We start from the raw sequence: 21,331 nt of genomic DNA, 5'->3' as shown, positions 1-21,331 counted from the left end.
AAAGGATATCACAACTTTTCTCAAGTCATTTGGAAAAACCGCAGCCAGCTGCACTCAAGCAAATGCACATCTGTCTAACACAAAACACAGAAGGCGGCTTCCTCGTAGCAAAGGAGCAAAAAGATCAGAAGGCAAAAAATGGATGGGGGGCATTTTGTCCCATTTTGCATGGTGCGTAGATCAGGAGAGAAATTCCCGACACACAAAGTCCACAAGAAGTTGGAAGATTTTTCCCTCTCCCAACCCTCCACGAAGATTGGCAGAACAGATGCGACAACTTTTCAGTATCACAACTGTTTGGAAAGATCCTTTATATCAGGGGTCTGATATATCAGTTATATCATATCATATTATATCAGTTGAAGTCCACAAGTCTTCAAGTTGCCAAGGTTGGAGACCCCTGCTTTATATGGACGGAGCTGAACAAACTCATCTGGAGTGTTTTGCAGTCTATCAAGCTTCACATCTGGGCTAGGCAATACAGGGAGTCCTCGGTTTACAACAAGTTCATTTAGTGACCGTTCAAAGATACGACGGCACTGGAAAAAAGTCTCTTAGGTTTTATTAAGGTTTAGGTTTTATTAAATTTGTATACCGCCCTACTCCCGAAGGACTCAGGGCGGTGAACAGGCACAGGATAAAATACAGAAATACAAAAGTTAAAAAACAATTTAAAACCAAATTAAATAAATTTGGCCCACGACAATTAAAACCCCAATGAATTTAAAACAAATTAAAATTTCAATTTAAAATTTAAAAAGGGGAGAAAAATTAGGCCAGGCCGGCTTGCTGGAATAAGAGGATCTTAAGAGCACAGCGGAAGGTGCGCAGATCCGGGACCCACTCTCACACTTACGACCATTGCAAGCATCCCCACGGTCACCCAATCAAAATCCAGATGTTTGGCAACTGACTCATATTTGTGACCATTGCTGTATCACGTGATCCCCTTTTAGCGACCTTCTGATAAGCCACGTCAACGAGGGGAAGCCAGATTCACTTTAACCACCATGTGACTAATTTAAAGCCACAAGGATTCGCTTAACAAAGGCGGCAAGACAAGTCGCAAAACGGGCCAAGAAACTCACTTCACCAATGTTTCACTTAGCAACAGAAATGCTCCATTGTGGTCCTAAGTCGAGGACTTACTCGCACATCCTCAAGCTTAGTTCAGCCTCTCCGCTTGACCTCAAGAGACATTCACTAATTCAGGTAAACGTGCAGGTTGAGTCCTCGACTTACGACCACAACGGAGCCCAGGATTTCTGTTTTGAGTGAGTTTTGCTCCACTTTTACGACCTATGTTTAAGTGACTCACTTGCAGCCTATACGTTCGTAACACCGTCATTAAGCGAAACCAGGCTTCCCCACTTGCCTGTCACGGAAGGTCGTAAAAAGGGGATCACAGGTACCCCCCCCCCGGCCAGGATACCACAACCGTCATAAATAGGAGTCGGTGGCCAAGCATCCAAATCCAGCGATTTCGCTTAGCAACGGTGTTTAACTCATTTAACAACCGCAGGGGGATTCGCTTAACAACCGTTGCAAAACAAAAAAAACCAAAAAAAGTCGTAAAACGTGGCCAAGAAAAGCCCCTCATCAAACGTCTCACTTAGTGACATAAACCCTGGGCTCCATTGTGGTCGTAAGTCGAGGACTCCCTGTAATTGGGGGGGGTCCTTCCCTGGAAAGGGGGGGAGGCGAAGGGGGGGGATTTAAACTTTTTAAAATGCCAAAGCGTCTTTGCAAAGGGGGGGGAGAAGGGCCTGAATGGGGTCCCCAAGCAAAGAGGACCCTAAGGAGAAATGTGGGGGGGGGGGCTGGAGACCAAAGACCCCCCCGCGACCCCTCAGACCCCCCCTCGAGCAGCTCCCCTCCTACTCACAGGCACCTGGCTGCTCCCCTGAGGAGGCGCTTCCATGGTTTTGGGGTGTCGGAAAGACGACCGGGGGGGGGGCTGCAAGACGAAGGAGCCCCAAGCCCCGCGCGCCCCTCACTCGGCGTCTGAGGGAAGGACTCGATGTGCGCATGCGCCCCTCCCGACCCGCTTGCCTGGTTGTTAGGGACTCGCTCTAAGGAAAGGAGGCGTGGCTCGGCGCGGCTCCTCCCTCCCTCCCTCCCCGCGGCGCTCGCGCCTTCCGACCGTTGGGGGACGGGGAGGAGCCAAAAATCAACTCGGCTTCCTCCTGTTGGAAGACCAATCGGCTCTAGGCAAAAGGGAGCCCGCCTCCGGTTTTGATTGGGGCAAAGCGCTTCGAGGGCGGGGTTTGGGGAAAGGCGCGCGCGGAGTGGGTTGGGTTTTTTTTTGGTCTGGGTGAGGAGGAGGCGGCGCTTCTCACTTCCCGCCCGCTTTGGCTCATCCCCCGCGGAGGGAGGGGGGAGGAGAAAGGCGGAAGGGTTAAAAAAAAAAAAAAGACAGAAAAAGACCCGGATGAAAGCCGCTCTTTCATCCTCTCCCTCCCTTTCCCCCCCTCCCGCCTGTTAGGAGTGACTGCGCCTAGCTTTGGAGGTTCCATAGTTTTCTCCCTTGTTTATTTTATATGGGATATATGGGATCTACAGAGATCATGCGATCACTGATATACAAATGTGAGTTTAAATAAAGCATCAGCAAACACACAGGCATTATATATGCTTTATTTAAACTCACATTTGTATATCAGTGATCGCATGACCTGGGTAGAAATATATATATATATATAAAGATAGATAGATAGATAGATGGATAGATGGATGGATGGATAGATAGATAGATAGATAGATTAGATAGAGATAGAGATATTATTTATATATATATACATATTATTTATATATAAATAAAATAAAGATGAAATACACACATACAGGTCATGCGATCACTAATAAACAAATTAAGTTTAAATAAAGCATATATTAAACTTTATACACAGAGAGAGACAGAGAGACACATACACATATATAGGCTTTAAACCAGCGGTGAAATCCATTTTTTTTAACTACTGGTTCTGTGGGCGTGGCTTGGTGGGCGTGCCAGGGGAAGGGTACTGCAAAATCCCCATTCCCACCCCACTCCAGGGGAAAGATCAGGGGTGAAATCCAGCAGGTTCTGACAGGTTCTAAAGAACCGGTAGCGGAAATTTTGAGCAGTTCGGAGAACTAGCAAATGCCACCTCTGCCTGGCCCCAGAGTTGGGTGGGAATGGGGATTTTGCAATATTCTTCCCCTGCCACGCCCACCAAGCCACGCCCACAGAACCGGTACTAAAGGGAATTGGATTTCACCACTGGGAAAGATATTGCAAAATCTCCATTCCCACCCCACTGCAGGGGAAGGAGGGATTCTATAAACAGCTAGTCCTTGATTTACAGCCACAATTCAACCCAAAGGTTCTGTTGCTAAGCGAGACAATTGTTAAAAACACGGTTGTTCAGCAAATCTGGCTTCCTTGCCATTGACTTTGCTTGTCAGAAGGTCGCAAAAGTTGGATCACGTGACACTGCGACGGTCACAAGTATGAGTCAGTTGCCAAGCGTCTAAAATTTGACCACAGGGGATGCTGCAACGGCCATTAAGTGTGAAAACTGGTTGTCCGTCACTTTTTTCAGTGCCGTTATAACTTCTCATGGTCGCTAAACGAACGGTCGTACGTCGGGGACTACCTGTATTCTAAGCCTGCTTCGATGGCATTGGACTAAAGACTCCCAGGAATGTTTCTATCCTAGAACATCAGCAGAGTTGGACGGGAGCTTGGAGGTCATCTAGTCCAACCCCCTGCTCTAGCTCTATAACCTTCCAACGCTGATCTGAAACTTCGAGTTACGACCACGACCGAGCCCCAGATTCATGTTGCCAACTGAAACGTGCGTTTTGCCCCATTTTACAACTCTTTTGCCGAAGTCGTTAAGCGAGCCATTGCATTCGTTGAGTGAGTCACCCGGTTGTTAAGCGAATCCGGCTTCCTCGAGGACTTTGCTCGTCAGGAGGTCGCCGTAGGGGTTCATGTGAGCCCGGAACTCTGACCATCATGAATATGTACGGGGATGCTGCAAAGGTTGAAACAGAAAAACAGTGCCGTCGCAACTTTTAAACGGTCACTAAACGAACTGCCGTAAGTCAAGGAGTACTTGTATTCAATCTCCCATTTTGTTGCAATGACGATTTCCTGGTGGGGCTGAACCACTTTTTCTTCCTGCATAGAAAGTACTTAGAACTCCGACTTAGCGTTAACTTTATCGTCGCTTTGAATGTACCCTAATCGGCATAACATTAAAATGAAATTTCGTTGCGTACAGCTCTCGGAAGGATCACCTCCTCCGATATGCACCTCATAAACACGACAAAATAAATAAACACAAAATTATGCACATACCCACATATATTATATGACACAGAGAAACAACACCCGTCTAGTTCGCATCCGTGGCGAGAAAAACGAATCTTGCGAGTTTTACCAGATGGATGGCCTAGGGAAGAAAGCTTTTCCAGAATCTGGAAGTCCTGCTAGAAATACTTCGAAACCCCCTCCGAGAAGGGAGTAACAGAAACAGGTCGTAAAGTGGGTGTGTGAGGTCTCCAAGAAGGCCTCGAGCTCTAAGCACATAGCGCTTATAAGCTGTATCCTGAATTAATGGGAACCGAGCTTCCTATGATCTTGGTTGTCCTCACCACTCTCTGTAGGGACTTTCTATCTGAGGCACTGCTGTCACCAAACCAGATCGGGATGCAGTTTGTTAAGACGTTCTCAATGGTACCTCTGTAAAAAGTGGCCAGGACAGAAGGAGAAAGAGGTGCTCTCCTCATCCGACGCAGGAAGTGCAGACATCACAGCCTTCAGCGCTCCAACGACATTCCCACCCACCCAAAAAAAGAGTCAAGATCCATAAAACAGAATAAATCGAACTTTCCAGTACCTTTCAAGAGTGTTAGATTTCCGTCTTCTTTGGGAAACTATTGCTGATTTATTTATTTTTTTAAATGTTGGGTTTGTGTTTTTTTTTGGAGAAAGAAGGAAAAACAGCCTGTTTCGTAACAGGAGCAGAACAGACGAGATGCAGAAATTAATTGCATGACTAAGACGATCATAATCCATTTTGCCTTGGTGGCTCTCCAGGAAAACAAATCTGGAGAATCTGGGGGGAAAAAAAAACATTGGGGGGAAAAAACCAAAAGTCTACCCTAAAAAAATAGGTGTAACATAATATGGTTTAAGATTAGACTTTTTTAAAAAAAAAAGTGGGGAGATAAACCACGATTCCTGGTTAGGAAACAGTTTAACCTTTTTAATGGACATTGGATAGCTCTGTTGGCATCCGATGCAGATAGTCCTCGACTTACGACCACAATTGTTATGGACTTACGACCACAACCTTTCCACAGGTGAAAGCAACATTTCCCCCACTAAGCAAGAACAGCGGTTAAGTGAGCTTTGACTCGTTTTACGGCCTGTCTTGCCGCCGTTGTTTGGCGAATCACGGCGGTTGTTAACGTTAGCAACAACGTCGTTAAGCAAATCCGGCTTCCCCGTTGATCTTGGCTTGTCCGAGGGTCACAAAAGGGGATCGCGTGACATACACACACACACACCAGGAACACGGCAACCGTCATAAATACAGGGAGTCCTCGACTTACGACCACAGTTGAGCCCAACGTTTCTAGTGCTGAGTGAAAACAGTTGTCCACCTGAGGGAGTCCACCTATTCTCCAAAGCACCTGAAGGCAGCTTTGGAAGCAACGGACAGAAACTTTTTCAAGGAGAAAATGGTCACTAAATTCCTTGTGTGTCCAATCACACTTGGCCAATAAAGAATTCTATTCTGTTCCATTCCATTCTATTATATCCTACATTGCATTCTTCTATCTTCTCTTCTCTTCTCTTCTCTTCTCTTCTCTTCTCTTCTCTTCTCTTCTCTTCTCTTCTCTTCTCTTCTCTTCTCTTCCCTTCCCTTCCCTTCCCTTCCCTTCCCCTCTCCTCTCCTCTCCTCTCTTCTCCCATCCCATCCTCCTATCCTATCCTATCCTTCATTATTCCATTCCATTCCATTCCATTCCATTCCATTCTCCTATCCTATCCTATCTCATCCCATCCCATCCCATCCCATCCCATCCCATCCCATCCCATCCCATCCCATTCCATTCCATTCCATTCCATTCCATTCCATTCCATATTTTCTATCCTATCCTATCCTATCCTATCCTATCCTATCCTATCCTATCCTATCCTATCCTATCCTATCCTTTCCTTCATTATCCTATCCTATCCTATCCTATCCTATCTCATCCCATCCCATCCCATTCCATTCCATTCCATTCCATATTTTCTATCCTATCCTATCCTATCCTATCCTATCCTATCCTTCATTATCCTATCCTATCCCATCCCATCCCATCCCATTCCATTCCATTCCATTCCATTCCATATTTCCTATCCTATCCTATCCTATCCTATCCTATCCTATCCTATCCTATCCTATCCTTCATTATTCCATTCCATTCCATTCCATTCTCCTATCCTATCCTATCCTATCTCATCCCATCCCATCCCATCCCATCCCATCCCATCCCATTCCATTCCATTCCATATTTTCTATCCTATCCTATCCTATCCTATTCTATCCTATCCTATCCTATCCTATCCTATCCTATCCTATTCTATCCTATCCTTCATTATTCCATTCCATTCTCCTATCCTATCCTATCCTATCCTATCCTATCCTTCATTATCCTATCCTATCCTATCTCATCCCATCCCATCCCATCCCATCCCATTCCATTCCATTCCATTCCATTCCATATTTTCTATCCTATCCTATCCTATCCTATCCTATCCTATCCTATCCTATCCTATCCTATCCTATCCTATCCTATCCTATCCTATCCTTCATTATTCCATTCCATTCCATTCCATTCTCCTATCCTATCCTATCCTATCTCATCCCATCCCATCCCATCCCATCCCATTCCATTCCATTCCATTCCATATTTTCTATCCTATCCTATCCTATCCTATCCTATCCTATCCTATCCTATCCTATCCTATCCTTCATTATTCCATTCCATTCCATTCCATTCTCCTATCCTATCCTATCCTATCTCATCCCATCCCATCCCATCCCATCCCATCCCATCCCATTCCATTCCATTCCATATTTTCTATCCTATCCTATCCTATCCTATTCTATCCTATCCTTCATTATTCCATTCCATTCTCCTATCCTATCCTATCCTATCCTATCCTATCCTTCATTATCCTATCCTATCCCATCCAATCCCATCCCATCCCATCCCATTCCTTTCCATTCCATTCCATATTTTCTATTCTATTCTATTTATTCTATCCTATCCTATCCTATCCTATCCTATCCTGTCCTGTCCTGTCCTGTCCTGTCCTGTCCTGTCCTGTCCCATCCCATCCCATCCCATCCCATTCCATTCTCCTATCCTATCCTATCCTATCCTATCCTATCCTATCCTATCCTATCCTATCCTATCCTATTTCTATTCTGTTGTAAGTCAAGGACTACCTGCAATCCATCCAGCTTGGGAACTGGGCGGGACGGGAGGTTTCTGGTGCCTTCCAGAACGTGATCCCGATGAAGAAAGCGAGGCTGGGAAAAATATATACATATATATGCCCGTTATGCAATCCCTGTTTGCTCGTGGCAGCGTGTTGGCAAGAGACTATTTTAAATCTTGCCATGTGACGGCATTGCTGGAGAATTGGGGGGGGGGGAAATATCAGCGAGGGATTCAGTGATTTGGCGGTTATAAAATCAGCCGCTTGGCAGCTCCGAACAGGTTGCCCTTTCCTTGTGTGGGCTCGGCATAAAAATAAAAGAGATATCCGTGGTATAATGAGGGCGAGGGAGGGCTGCTCTGCTCTGCTCTGGGGAGGGGACTGGGAGAAATGGGAATCCCAGTCCCTTGCAAAAAAAAAAAAAAAACCTTTGCGTAAGCTTGCAAAAGACCCGAAGAACAATTATTCGCCTGTTTTTAAAAGCACGTTGCACAGAATTTTATTGTTTTTCCCTTTTACCGAAAGCAGAAAGGTGGCATGTGTGTATGGAAATATACATTTGCAGGGGAAGCTCACAAAAATAATAACACACAGGTCGTCCTCGACTTACAACCGTTTCGCTTAGCGACCGTTCCAAGTTACAACGGGCCAAATCCACCGGGGAAGGCAGATTCGCTTCACGACCGGGTTACCCCACTCAAGAAGTAACTCTTCACAGGGTAGACTCCCTTCACAAATGTCTCGCTTAGCAACAGAAAGGCTGGGCTCCGTTCTGGTCGTAAGCCGAGGACTCTTGGGAATCTCTCTGCATTTGTTTTGTTTTGTTGTGCTCACAGGCTTCACATAACTTTACCACCGGTTCGCCGCGCACTGAAAATGTGAGTGCGCATTTGCATGCATGCGTGCGGCTTAGAAAACATGGCTAAATTGCGCCGCGGCGGGTGGGCGGCCACCCACAAGTCGCCACTACCGATTTGCCTGAACCGGTCTGAACCAGCTGGATACCACCTCTGTTCCTGACCCCAGCCGCAAGTCCCCATCCATATCATACATGCCACCAGAAGTGGGTTTCAGCAGGTTCTGACCAGTTCTGACGAACTGGTAGCGGAAATTTTGAGTAGTTTGGAGAACCGGTAGTAAAAATTCTGACTGGCCCCGCCCCCATCTATTGTCTGCCTCCGAAGTCCCAGCTGATCAGGAGGAAATGGGGATTTTGCAGTATCCTTCCCTTGGACTGGGGAGGGAATGGGGATTTTGCAGTATCCTTCCCCTGGAGAGGGGTGGGAATGGAGATTTTACAGTATCCTTCCCCTGGAGTGCGGAGGGAATGGGGATTTTATTTATTTATTTATTGGTTTGATTTATATGCTGCCCTTTTCCGGAGACTATTAAAAATTCTGACTGGCCCCGCCCCCATCTATTGTCTGCCTCCTGAGTCCCAGCTGATCGGGAGGAAATGGGGATTTTGCAGTATCCTTCCCCTGGAGTGGGGAGGGAATGGGGATTTTGCAGTATCCTTCCCCTGGAGTGGGGTGGGAATGGAGATTTTGCAATATCCTTCCTCCAGGGATAGAGAGGAAATGGGGATTTTGCAGTATTCTTCCTCTGGGTGGGAGTGGGAATGGGGATTTTGCAGTATCCTTCCCCTGGAGTGGGGAGGGAAGGGGAATTTACAGTATCCTTCCCCTAGAGTGGGGTGGGAATGGAGATTTTACAGTATCCTTCCCCTGCAGTGGGGTGGGAATGGGGATTTTATAGTATCCTTCCCCTGGAGTGGCATGGGAATGGAGATTTTATAGTATCCTTCCCCTGCAGTGGGGTGGGAATGGGGATTTTATAGTATCCTTCCCCTGGAGTGGCATGGGAATGGAGATTTTATAGTATCCTTCCCCTGGAGTGGGGAGGGAATGGGGATTTTACAGTATCCTTCCCCTGGAGTGGGGAGGGAAGGGGAATTTACAGTATCCTTCCCCTAGAGTGGGGTGGGAATGGAGATTTTACAGTATCCTTCCCCTGCAGTGGGGTGGGAATGGAGATTTTATAGTATCCTTCCCCTGGAGTGGGGAGGGAATGGGGATTTTACAGTATCCTTCCCCTGCAGTGGGATGGGAATGGGGATTTTATAGTATCCTTCCCCTGGAGTGGCATGGGAATGGAGATTTTACAGTATCCTTCCCACGCCACGCCCACCAAGCCATGCCATGCCACGCCCACCAAAGCCACACCCACAGAACCGGCAGTAAAAAAAAAAATTGAAACCGACCACTGCCTGCCCCCCGCCCCGTCTGTCCTCAGCTGCTGATGCTCCCAGGACCTGTTTGACACACGTCCCCACTTTGGATCTTCCAGGGCAATTGCACTGGCGGTTGTCAACATTGTGTAAACTGTCACCTTCGCTCCGCGTGAGGGGAATTGTCCAGGGTCCCAGTGACTCAGCCAAGTGCAGACATGGGTCCCGCCGTTTCATTTTAGTCATACCTCCCGTTTTTCTCGTTCGTAAAACGTTTAAAAGTTGTTAAAGGCACGCAAGGGTAAAGAAAATAAGGGTGTTTACGAAGGCTTTTTGGAAAGAGAAATATTGTGCATAATTGCCGAAGAGTTGTGGAGCAGGAGTGCCTGACGCAGAACGTGGAGTCAATAGGAAGCCTTGGTGGTGCAGCAGACTAAAGCGCTGTTAAGTAGCACCAGCTGCCTGCCATTACTGCGAGTTCGAATCTCACCAGGCTCAAGGTCGACTCAGCCTTCCATCCTTCCGAGGTCGGTAAAATGAGGACCCGGATTGTGGGGGCAATAAGCTGACTTTGTATACATATACAAAAGTATGAAGGCTATTGCTTAGCGCATTGTAAGCCGCCCTGAGTCTCCGGAGAAGGGCGGCATATAAATCGAACTAATAGATAGATAGATAGATAGATAGATAGATAGATAGATAGATAGATAGATAGATAGGATAGATAAGAGCCTTGGTGGCACAGCGGACTAAAGTGCTGTTATGTAGCACTTAGTTGCCAGCTGCCTGCAATTACTGCGAGTTCGAATCTCACCAGGCTCAAGGTTGACTCAGCCTTCCATCCTTCCGAGGTAGGTAAAATGAGGACCTGGATTGTGGGGGCAATAAGCTGACTTTGTATAAAAAAGAACACCGCTTGGGGGGGTCCAAAAGCCCTACTAAGCAGGTATATACAAAAGTATGAAGGCTATTGCTTTAATGTATTGTAAGCCGCCCTGAGTCTCCGGAGAAGGGCGGCATATAAATCGAACCAATAAATAAATACATAAATAAATAAATTCTTCGCCTCTGCACTTCCCTCCCAAATCCTTCTCTCTCTCTCTTTTTTAATAGATGTTCCTTCCTGGCTAGACAAGCAAACCTTCGTCGGAAAGAAGGGGGCGGGGGGAATCAATAAAAAATAAAATAAAATACGCGAAGACACCTTTCTTCCGTTCTTTCCCTTTTCGTTTTAGGATGGGGAATTCTCGAGTTACGAACGTTCGCTCAGCGAACGGTCAAAGTTACAACTTTGGGGGAAAAAGACGATTTACAGCCAGTCCTCAAACTTAGGACCATCGCGGCATCCTTACAGTCCCGTGGTCAAAATGCAGGCCTTTGATAACAAAGGGATTAAAATGGATTTAAGACGTTGGCAGCATCCTGACGTTCCGGGGGGGGGGGGATTCTCCGTTTGCAACCTTGCCAGCCGGTTTCCGACTAAGCAAAGTCCATGAGGGGAAAGCAGATTCGCTTTGTGACTGTGTGATCCACTTAACAACTGCAGTGATTATCTTAACAACGAGGGGGGGGCCAGAGAAGGTTGAAAGAAAACGGGGCACAACTTGCTTAGCGACGGAAATTCTGGTGGTCAATTGAGGAATGCCTGTATGGGTTTAACCCCATCGTATGACCGTGTATGGTGCTTGGTTTGGCAACTTTATAAATGGAATAAATCGTTCTCAGCAAGACAGCTGGGGAGGTTTGCTGTGTTGTGGCCCCGCCCTCTGAGCCTGTCCCATCGGAGGAAGAAAGCTCCGAGCATGAGGAAGAGGAGTCAGCCAGGCCTCCCTCTCCAGGCCCCTCCCCTCTGGCACTGTCTCAGGTGCCGGCCGAGGGAGAGGAGATTAGCCGGGAAACAGGTGTCTCAGATGAGAGCGAAGGAGAGCCGTCATTCCTGGATGCACGCCAACGAAGGCGTGATAAACGGTTGCAGCAGTTAAGGAGGCGTGCTAGGGATTAGAACTGAGTCACTGGACCAAACCCCAGAGACTATATAAGAGAGGGTGGTGGCTGGTAAAACTCCGTGACGAAACAAAAACGAACTTTGGCTAATCACTTGAACAACGTCTGAAGCTGCCGAAAGGAATATTGTTTTGCTGGACTATTTGCAATGCGTATGTAATTTTATGTTATCTGTTGCAGTAAAAGCTCTTGGCAGACGGTGATTATATTGCTGCCAAGTTTGAGATAACGACCTGTGTGCGTGCCAAGCGCTTTCTTAACCCTCGGCTGGCTGTGTTTGTGTGTGTGTGTGGACGGGGACAGATCATGCTGGGCCAAGAGCCACTTTCATGTTCCAGGAAGTAGTGGACCTTCCTTAGGCCAGCCCAGGGGTGAAATCAGTGGTGGGAATCAGCCGGTTCGCTCCAATCCGGGAGAACCGGTTGTTAACTTTCTGAACAGTTTGGTGAACTGGTTGTTGGAAGAAATCATTAGGGCAGAGAACCGGTTGCTAAATTATTTGAATCCCACCACTGGGTGAAATCCAGCAGGTTCTCACAGGTTCTGGAGAACCGGTAGCGGAAATTTTGAGCAGTTTGGAGAATCGGCAAATACCACCTCTGGCTGGCCCCAGAGTGGGGTGGGAATGGAGATTTTGCAATATCCTTCCCCCCAGGAGTAGGGAGGGAATGGGGATTTTGCAGTATCCTTCCCCTGGAGTGGGGTGGGAATGGAGATTTTGCAGTATCCTTCCCCTGGAGTGGGGTGGGAATGGAGATTTTGCAGTATCCTTCCCCTGGAGTGGGGTGAGAATGGAGATTTTGCAGTATCTTTCCCCCAGGAGTGGGGAGGGAATGGGGATTTTGCAGTATCCTTCCCCCAGGAGTGGGGAGGGAATGGAGATTTTGCAATATCCTTCCCCCAGGAGTGGGGAGGGAATGGAGATTTTGCAGTATCCTTCCCTTGGAGTGGGGTGGGAATGGAGAGTTTGCAATATCTTTCCCCCCAGGGATAGGGAGGGAATGGGGATTTTGCAGTATCCTTCCCCTGGAGTGGGGTGGGAATGGAGATTTCGCAATATCCTTCCCCCAGGAGTGGGGTGGGAATGGAGAGTTTGCAATATCTTTCCCCCCAGGGATAGGGAGGGAATGGGGATTTTGCAGTATCCTTCCCCCAGGAGTGGGGAGGGAACGGGGATTTTGCAGTATCCTTCCCCTGGAGTGGGGTGGGAATGGAGATTTCGCAATATCCTTCCCCCAGGAGTGGGGTGGGAATGGAGATTTTGCAGTATCCTTCCCCCAGGAGTGAGGCGGGAATGAGGATTTTACAGTATCCTTCCCTTGGAGTGGGGTGAGAATGGAGATTTTGCAGTATCCTTCCCCTGCTACGCCTACCAAGCCAAGCCACGCCCACCAAACCACACCCTGCCCACCAAGCTACACCCACAGAACCGGTAGTAAAAAAAATTGGATTTCACCACTGGGCCAACACCTTCATTACCATACTGAAGTGGTTGCCTTCATGGCCAAAAAAGCCAACGCCATCCCAGGCTGCATCAACAGAGGGATGGAATCAAGATCACGAGAAGTCTTAATACCACTTTACAAGGCCTTGGTAAGGCCACACTTGGAATATGGCATCCAGTTTACAATGTAAAAAGAGATGTGGAGACTCTGGAAAGAGTGCAGAGAAGAGTAACGAAGAGGATGAGGGGACTGGAGGCTAAAACATAGGAAGAACGGTTGTCTGGAATTGGGTGTGTCTACTCTAGTGAAAAGAAGGAGTAGGGGTGACCTGATAGCAGTCTTCCAATATTTGAGGGGCTGCCACAAAGAAGAGGGGGGAGGAATCGACTTATCTTCCAAAGCACCAGAAATAAGAAGCAACGGATGGCAATCGATCAAGGAAAGAAGCAATTTGCAACTAAGGAGAAACTTCCTAACGGTGAGGACAATTAACCAGTGGAACAGCTTGCCACCAGAAGTTGTAGGTGCTTCATCACTGGAAGTTTTTAAGAGCCTGGACAGACACGTATCTGAAATGGTCTAGGATCTCCTGCTCGAGCAGGGGGTTCCAGCTCTGTTCTGATTGATTGAGATTAATAATCTGGCTTGCCTCCAGAAGTTGTGGATGCCTCAACACTGGAGGCTTTTTTAAAGAAGAGATTGGACAACCATTTTTTCCAGAATGGTAAAGGGTCTCCTCCCTGAGCAAAGGGTTGGACTAGAAGACCTCCAGAGTCCCTTCCAACTCTGTTATTCTGCATTCTTGAGGAGCAATCCCTGCCTGTCCCAATTCATTCAACCCTCTTAAGAAGTTCTCAAGTCCTTTCAGGTCTTCCCTCCAGGGAAAGGATGAAGCCACCCAAGATGTCCATCTTTAGCATCCGCAGACCCAGGTGATTGTTGACGTTGCTGACCAGCCGGAGAAGAACAGAATTCTCTTCGTCTTGATTCAACTCTGTTCTCCTCGTTGGTTTCTCCCCCTAAGTCACGGGTCTGCAATCTCAAAACCCTCAAAGAGGAGCCATTTGGAGCCGTTTCCCACAGAAAAGAAAACACCGGGAGTCACAAAAACCCTTCCTGTGCCTATTTCTTGAGCCAGCATATGTAGTTGAATTAAACCTTCTGTTTTCTTCTGAAGCTTTTCTTCTCTTGGATTTATCCATGGTTGGCCTCCCGGGGGTTGAAAAACTCAATAAATCATGTGCTGACAGGTGTCGCACATTGGCGGTTGTGACGCATATATTGAGTGACAGGGAGCCGCAGCAGAGGGGGTGAAAGAGCCACATGCGGCTCCAGAGCTGCAGGTTGCTGACTTCTGCCCTCAAGTCATGACTCCACGTTGGATGTCTAGAAGCTGCCAAGAGAGTTGGCTAGAATGTGTCAGGTTGGTGACCCCAGACCCGTTGCTATAGGAACTCAACAGCCTATTCTAGAATTTTTCCTGAAAAGAAAATCATAGCCCGGTCAGTTGGGCAGTTGCCTCGAAGGGCCAGCTCCACCCTCCTTTGAAAAGCCGTACCTGGCCACAACAGGTGAGTTTCTTAGCAACAAACCAATCCTAAACTATTGTCTGTCTTCCCGTCACCACGTTTGAGGGTCTCTCAGGAGCGAAGGGAGAAGATCTACAATTATTTATTTATTTATTTATTGGTTCGATTTATATGCCGCCCTTCTCCGGAGACTCAGGGCGGCTTACAATGCGTTAAGCAATAGCCTTCATCCTTTTGTATGTACCTGCTTAGTAAGGCTTTTGGGCCCCCCCAAGCGGTGTTCTTTTTTATACAAAGTCAGCTTATTGCCCCCCACAATCCGGGTCCTCATTTTACCCACCTCGGAAGGATGGAAGGCTGAGTCAACCTTGAGCCTGGTGAGATTTGAACTCGCAGTAATTGCAGGCAGCTGGCAGCTAAGTGCTACTTAACAGCACTTTAGTCCGCTGCACCACCAAGGCTCTTATCTATCCTATCTATCTATCTATCTATCTATCTATCTATCTATCTATCTATCTATCTATCTATTAGTTCAATTTATACGCCGCCCTTCTCCGGAGACTCAGGGCGGCTAACAATGCGTTAAGCAATAGCCTTCATACTTTTGTATATACCTGCTTACTAGGGCTTTTGGGGCCCCCCCAAGCAGTGTTCTTTTTTATACAAAGTCAGCTTATTGCCCCCACAATCCGGGTCCTCATTTTACCTACCTCGGAAGGATGGAAGGCTGAGTCAACCTTGAGCCTGGTGAGATTCGCACTCGCAGTAATTGCAGGCAGCTGTTGCTACTTAACAGCGCTTTAGCCTGCTGCGCCACCAAGGCAATATGGGGGATGTTTGGTTAGTTGGTCCAGGAGTTAAACTCTGAGGATGGACTTCTTCTTCGTCAGGAACCATGGAAGTCCACCATCCCCAATGCCTCCAGAGGTATGCACACAAAAGTTGTTGCATCTTCGACAAGCATCTTCAAAGTCCACCACCGTGTTGTGGCTTGTCGTGGAATCCCAGCATTCTGAGTCCAATGTTGTCTTTTGTTAAAAAGTGTGTGCAAGCACAGAGATAGGGAGGTCGGCTTCGCGTTGCAACAGTTCATTTAGTGACCGTTCCAAGTTACAACGGCACTGTTAAAAAAAATGACTTAGGACCGTTTTTCACAGTTACGACCATTCCAGTGTCCCCAGGGTCACGTGGTCCAAATTTGGCAAGGGGTTCATATTTATGACGGTCTGCAATGTCCCCGGGATCCCATGATCCCCTTTTGCGACCTTCTGACGAGCAAAGTCAAGGGGGAAAAGCCAGACTCGCTTAACGACCGGGTTACCAACTTGTCAACTGCAGTGATTCGCTTAGCGACGGCGGCAAGAAAGGCTGTAAAACGGGGCTAAACTCCCTTCACAAGGGTCTCACTTGACCACAGAAACGTTGGGCTCGATTGTGGTCATAAGTCAAGGACTACCTGTGTAGGGGGGCCAGCACAGATGCCAAGGAATTGCTAGGGTTTAGAACAGGGTTGATTTATTTATTTTAATGTTGTTGTTGTTGTTGTTTTTTAAAAAAAACAGATTTAAAACAGGGGATCCGAAAGGCTTACAACCTTAAAAAAATCTACAATATAAATCATTCTCTCTCTCTCTCAGCCCAACAACAGAGTTGTTGTGGCGGGGAAAATAGGAGAAGGAAGATAGGTTGGATATATTCACCGCCTTGAATTATTTGTAAAACAAATAAAATGTGTGTGTGTACCTATCTATCTATCTATCTATCTATCTATCTATCCAGTTCTTTTAGGTTTTGTTTATTTGTTTATTTGCATCCTGCCTTTATTTACACACACACACATATATATATACATATAGAATAGATAGATGATAAATGATAGATGATAGATAGGTAGGTAGATGTAGATGTAGATAGGTAGATACATAGATTACATATATACATACATACATGCATACATACAGAGAGAGAGAGATACAGTTAGACAGATGGAGATAGATATAAATACATAGATACATAGATAGATTCATAGATGAGAGATAGAGACATAGATAGATAGATGATGTGTATGTAAGTATGTATGCAGGTATGTATGGATAGATAGAGAGAGAGAGTGAGAGAGAGAGATGATGTGTATGCATGGATAGACAGATAGATAGATAGATAGATAGATAGATAGATAGATAGATAGATGATAGATAGATAGATAGATAGATAGATAGATAGATAGATAGATAGATAGAGGATGTGTATGTAAGTATGTATGCAGGTATGTATGGATAGCTAGAGAGAGAGAGTGAGAGAGAGAGATGATGTGTATGCATGGATAGACAGATAGATAGATAGATAGATAGATAGATAGATAGATAGATAGATAGATAGATAGATAGATAGATAGATATAGAGAGAAGATAGGTAGGTAGATGTATAGGTATAGATTTAGATGTTAGATGTAGATGTAGATGTAGATATAAACAAGTAGATAGATACACAGATTACATACATACATACAAAGAGACAGAGACAGAGAGAGACAGATAGATAAAGTTAGACAGATGGAGAGAGATATAGATAAATACATAGATATATAGATAGATTTGTAGATGATAGATAGAGATAGAGATAGATAGGTAGGTAGGTAGGTAGATAAAACCCTTTCAAGAGTGGCTTCCTCATTCCTGGTGCCCACTGGCCCCCTTTCCAGTGACTGAGCCGAGAAGGAGCCCATGCACACATTATGCAACGGCTTCCCTGCGGATCGGGAGAGCGAGGCAGGCAGGCTGCACCCTTCCCCGTCTCAAGGCTTTCTCTGCGGAGTGCAAGGCAACCTTCCCAAGCCCACACTCAGAAAAGCGAGAAGGAAGGAGGGAGGGAGGGGAGGGGAGGGGAGGGGAAACAGGAAGCCAACAAAACCACCCGGTGTTCCTCGGAGTTCCTGATTGGATGAGATCTGGTGCATTCTGGGTGTAAATAGCACAAGGAGAGAGGGAGGGGAGGGGAGGTGTAAACCTGAATTAACTTTTTTTCTCCTTTCCCTAAACTAATTAAAGCGTTTTTTTTTGCTGCGTAATGCAAAGCTGTTTTGCTGTTCTCTTCAGCATCCCTTCAAACAACAGCACAAATGAGTTAGGGCTAGTCCTCGTCTTACGACCGCAAGGGGCCCCAAGGTTTCTGCTGCTCGGCGAGACCGTCTTTAAGTGAGCTTTGCCTCCATTTTACGACCTTCCTTGCCAGAGCGGTTAAGGGAGTCGCCGCAGTTGTTAAAAGAGTAACCGGTTGTTAAGCGAATCGGGCTTCCCCATTGAGGTTGCTGGTCAGGAGGTCGCAAAAGGGGATCACGTGACCCAGTGAACGTCATAAATGTGAGTCAGTTGCCAAGCGTCTGAATTTTGAGCATTGGACCATGGGGATGTTACAACAGTCGTAAGTGTGAAAAACGGTCGTAAATCACTTTTTCCAGTGCCGTTGTAACTTTGAACGGTCACTAAATGAAACAGGCAGTCCTCGACTTACAACAGTTCACTTAGGGATCATTCGAAGTTACAACGGCCCTGAAAAAAGGGACTTATGACTGTTTTTCACACTTACGACCTTTATATTCAGACGATTGGCTACTGACTCGTGTTTGGCGACCTTCTGACAAGCAAAGTCAACGGGGAGGCCCGATTCACTTAACAATTGTCGCAAGAAATGTCATAACACGGGTGCAAAACTCACGGAACAAATGTCTCATTTAACAACAGCAACGTTGGGCTCTGTTGTGGTCGTACGTCGAGGACTAGCTGTACCCCTGAGCAGTTCCCTTCATTGCTCTTCACCTAGAGACACAAATCTTGCCAAAAACTCAAGCAACTGCTTGTAAGACTAAAGATATCTTCGGAGAATCGCTAAGGAGGCTGAATTCTCTTTCTCCCAGCCAAACTCTCTAAACTTCGCTGCCTCTTCCTCCTCTGGAATTCAGCCCCTCCCTCCTGGGAATCCAGACCACATTCCACCCCATCACCAGGAAACAAGATCAACTGGCTCATATTGATGTCTCAGTAGTAGTAAGGAAGCCCCTGGCTGTGTCTTCCTGGATCCTTTCTTGACGTCCAGCTACTGGCCATTCTGAGGCCAGACAAGATAGGGTACAAGGTTGGATATTGTCAGCTCAATACAGACAGTCCTTGACTTATGGCCACCATTGAACCAAAACATACTGGTGCTAAGTGAGCAATAGCAATAGCCCTTAGACTTACATACCGCTTCATAGTGCTTTTACAGCCCTCTCTAAGCAGTTTACAGAGTCAGCCTTTTGCCCCCAGCAATCTGGGTCCTCATTTTACCGACCATGGAAGGATGGAAGGCTGAGTCAACCTTGAGGCGGTCAGGATTGAACTCCTGGCAGTCAGCAGAATTAGCCTGCAGTACTGCATTCTAACCACTGCGCCACCACAGCTCTTAGACATTTGTTAAGTGAATTTCACCCCCTGTTACGACCTTCCTTGCCACGGTTGTTAAGTAAATCACGGCAGTCATTAAGTTAGGAACACGGTTGTTAAGTGAATCTGGCTTCTCCATGGACTTGGCTTGCCAGACGGTCGCCAAAGGGGATCAAGTGACACCGCAACCATCAGAAATATGAGTCAGTTGCCAACGGCTGAATTTTGATCACATGACCGTGGGGTTGTTCCAGCGGTCAGAAGTGTGAAAAATGGTCATAACTCACTTTTTTTCAGCCCCGATCGAACGTCACTAAATGATGTAAGTTGAGGATTCTCCACCGTTGCTGTGTCTAGACTCGAGATGGGCAGAAAAATGCAATTTCAGCACCTTGGAGAGTTCTCGCAAATTCTGTTGTTTTCTGCATCAGCTTTCAAAGCTCAGTCAAGATCTTGACTTCATTCTTGCAAAATATAAGCATTGGGCTTTTGCCCAGGGGCTTACAGATTGGTTGGTTGGTTGGTTGATTGATTGATTGATTGATTGGTTGGTTGGTTGGTTGATTGGTTGGTAGGGTGCCATCAAGTTGTTTTCAACTCCTAGCAACTACATGAGTTTCTCTCCATGGTGAGCTGCCACTAACGCTTCAGTTCCTCTTGCCACCGTCTCCATGGTAAATGAGTCCATCGTCCTTCCTGCTGGTTGTCCCCTTCTTCTCTTTCTTTCCTTCTTTCTCAGTATGAGAGCCTTTTCCAGAGAGCTGTGTCTTCGCATTGACTGACTGATTGGTTATGCGCCATCCAGTCAGGTCAACTCTTAATGGCTGCGAAGATAGACCTTCTCCGAGTTGGGGACAGATCACCAAGGATGCCCCCATCAACTACTCCAGCTCAGTCCATCCAATTTGTCGCCCTCTTCTTCTTCCTTTCCCAACATCAGAGCCTTCCGCAGAGTTCTTTGCAATGACTGACTGATTGATTGACTATGCGCCATCAAGTCAAGTTGACTCAAATCAAATTTTAAAAAAAATGTCTACATAGATAAGATGTTCTCCAAAATGATCTGTCCCTAACATGGGCCTTTAGATCTTCCAAGGATGCCCATATCACTGTTGTAACTGAGTCCATCCACCTGGTGCTGATCATCCTTCCTTCCTTCCTTCCTTCCTTCCTTCCTTCCTTCCTTCCTTCCTTCCTTCCTTCCTTCCTTTCTTTCTTTTTTCTTTCTTCCTTTCCTTTCTTCCTTCCTTTCTTTTTTTTCTTTCTTCCTTTCCTTTCTTCCTTTCTTTTTTCTTTCTTTCTTTCTCTTTCTTTCTTTCCTTTCTCTTCCTTCCTTCCTTCCCTTTCTTTCTTTCTCTTTTTTCTTTTTTCTTCCTTCCTTCCTTCCTTCCTCCCTTTCTTTCTTTTTTCTTTCTTTCTTTCCTTTCTTCCTTTTTTCTTTCTTTCTCTTCCTTCCTTCCCTCCCTTTCTTTCTTTCTTTCTTTCTTCTTTCTTCCTTTCCTTTCTTCCTTTTTTCTTTCTTTCTCTTTCTTTCTTTCCTTTCTCTTCCTTCCTTTTCTTTCTTTCTTTCTTTCTTTCTTTCTTTCTTTCTTTCTTTCTTTCTTTCTTTCTTTCTTTCTTTCTTTCTCCCCATCAGAACTTCTCCAGAAGTTCTCTGGCCTTTGTATTTAGTGGCTCACTGAATACATGCCATCGTGTTTTCTCTGTTCCAACCAATCCTAAGGGATGGGATTCCACCTGGACGATCAGTGGCTAACCTGGGTCCGTCAAGCCTTCCAAGGCTGTCCTTGGAACACAGCGACGGTCACAAGTATGAACCTGTTGCCAAGCATCCGAATTTTGATCGCACGATCATGGGGGAGGCTACAAAGGCCATAAGTGTGAAAAACGGCCCTAAGTCACCCTTTTCAGGGCCGTTGTAACTTGGAACGGTCACTAAACGAATTGTTGTAAGTTGAGGACTACCCCCCTCTCCAATCGCCCCCCCCCCACTTGGCACAAAAGTGTGCCAGGCCTCCATTCAAACACCTGATGACTCACCTGCCTTTAAGAAGAGCGACATGGTCCACTTTTCCTCCTTCTTCCAACCCATCTCTCACCTCCCTTTCATTATTCAAAACCTTCCTGTCCCACTGACCTAAATGCCACCTTTTCTCCCAGGGGGGCCCACAGAGCCCAGAAACCACCAGCGGAGCAGGGGGCTCCCGTGGAGG

General features: G+C 46.5%; 1 protein-coding gene across 1 annotated transcript in view; it reads right to left on the bottom strand.

Moving 5' to 3' along the window:
• Positions 1-2,367, bottom strand: part of ALMS1 (ALMS1 centrosome and basal body associated protein) — a 63,880-nt gene extending 61,513 nt beyond the window's left edge. The window contains exon 1 of the mRNA XM_060687207.2: positions 1,886-2,367. Coding sequence (XP_060543190.2) covers positions 1,886-1,921 — 36 coding nt within the window. The 5' untranslated portion in view covers positions 1,922-2,367. The remainder of the gene's footprint in view (positions 1-1,885) is intronic.
• Between the last annotated feature and the right edge of the window lie 18,964 nt (positions 2,368-21,331).

This window comes from Pantherophis guttatus, chromosome 8 (assembly GCF_059756535.1).
Source record: "Pantherophis guttatus breed Tessera chromosome 8, ASM5975653v1, whole genome shotgun sequence".
NCBI classification, from domain to species: domain Eukaryota; kingdom Metazoa; phylum Chordata; class Lepidosauria; order Squamata; family Colubridae; genus Pantherophis; species Pantherophis guttatus.
The sequence above is the reverse complement of the archived record's forward strand: the minus strand, read 5'-3'. Positions and strand labels throughout refer to the sequence as shown.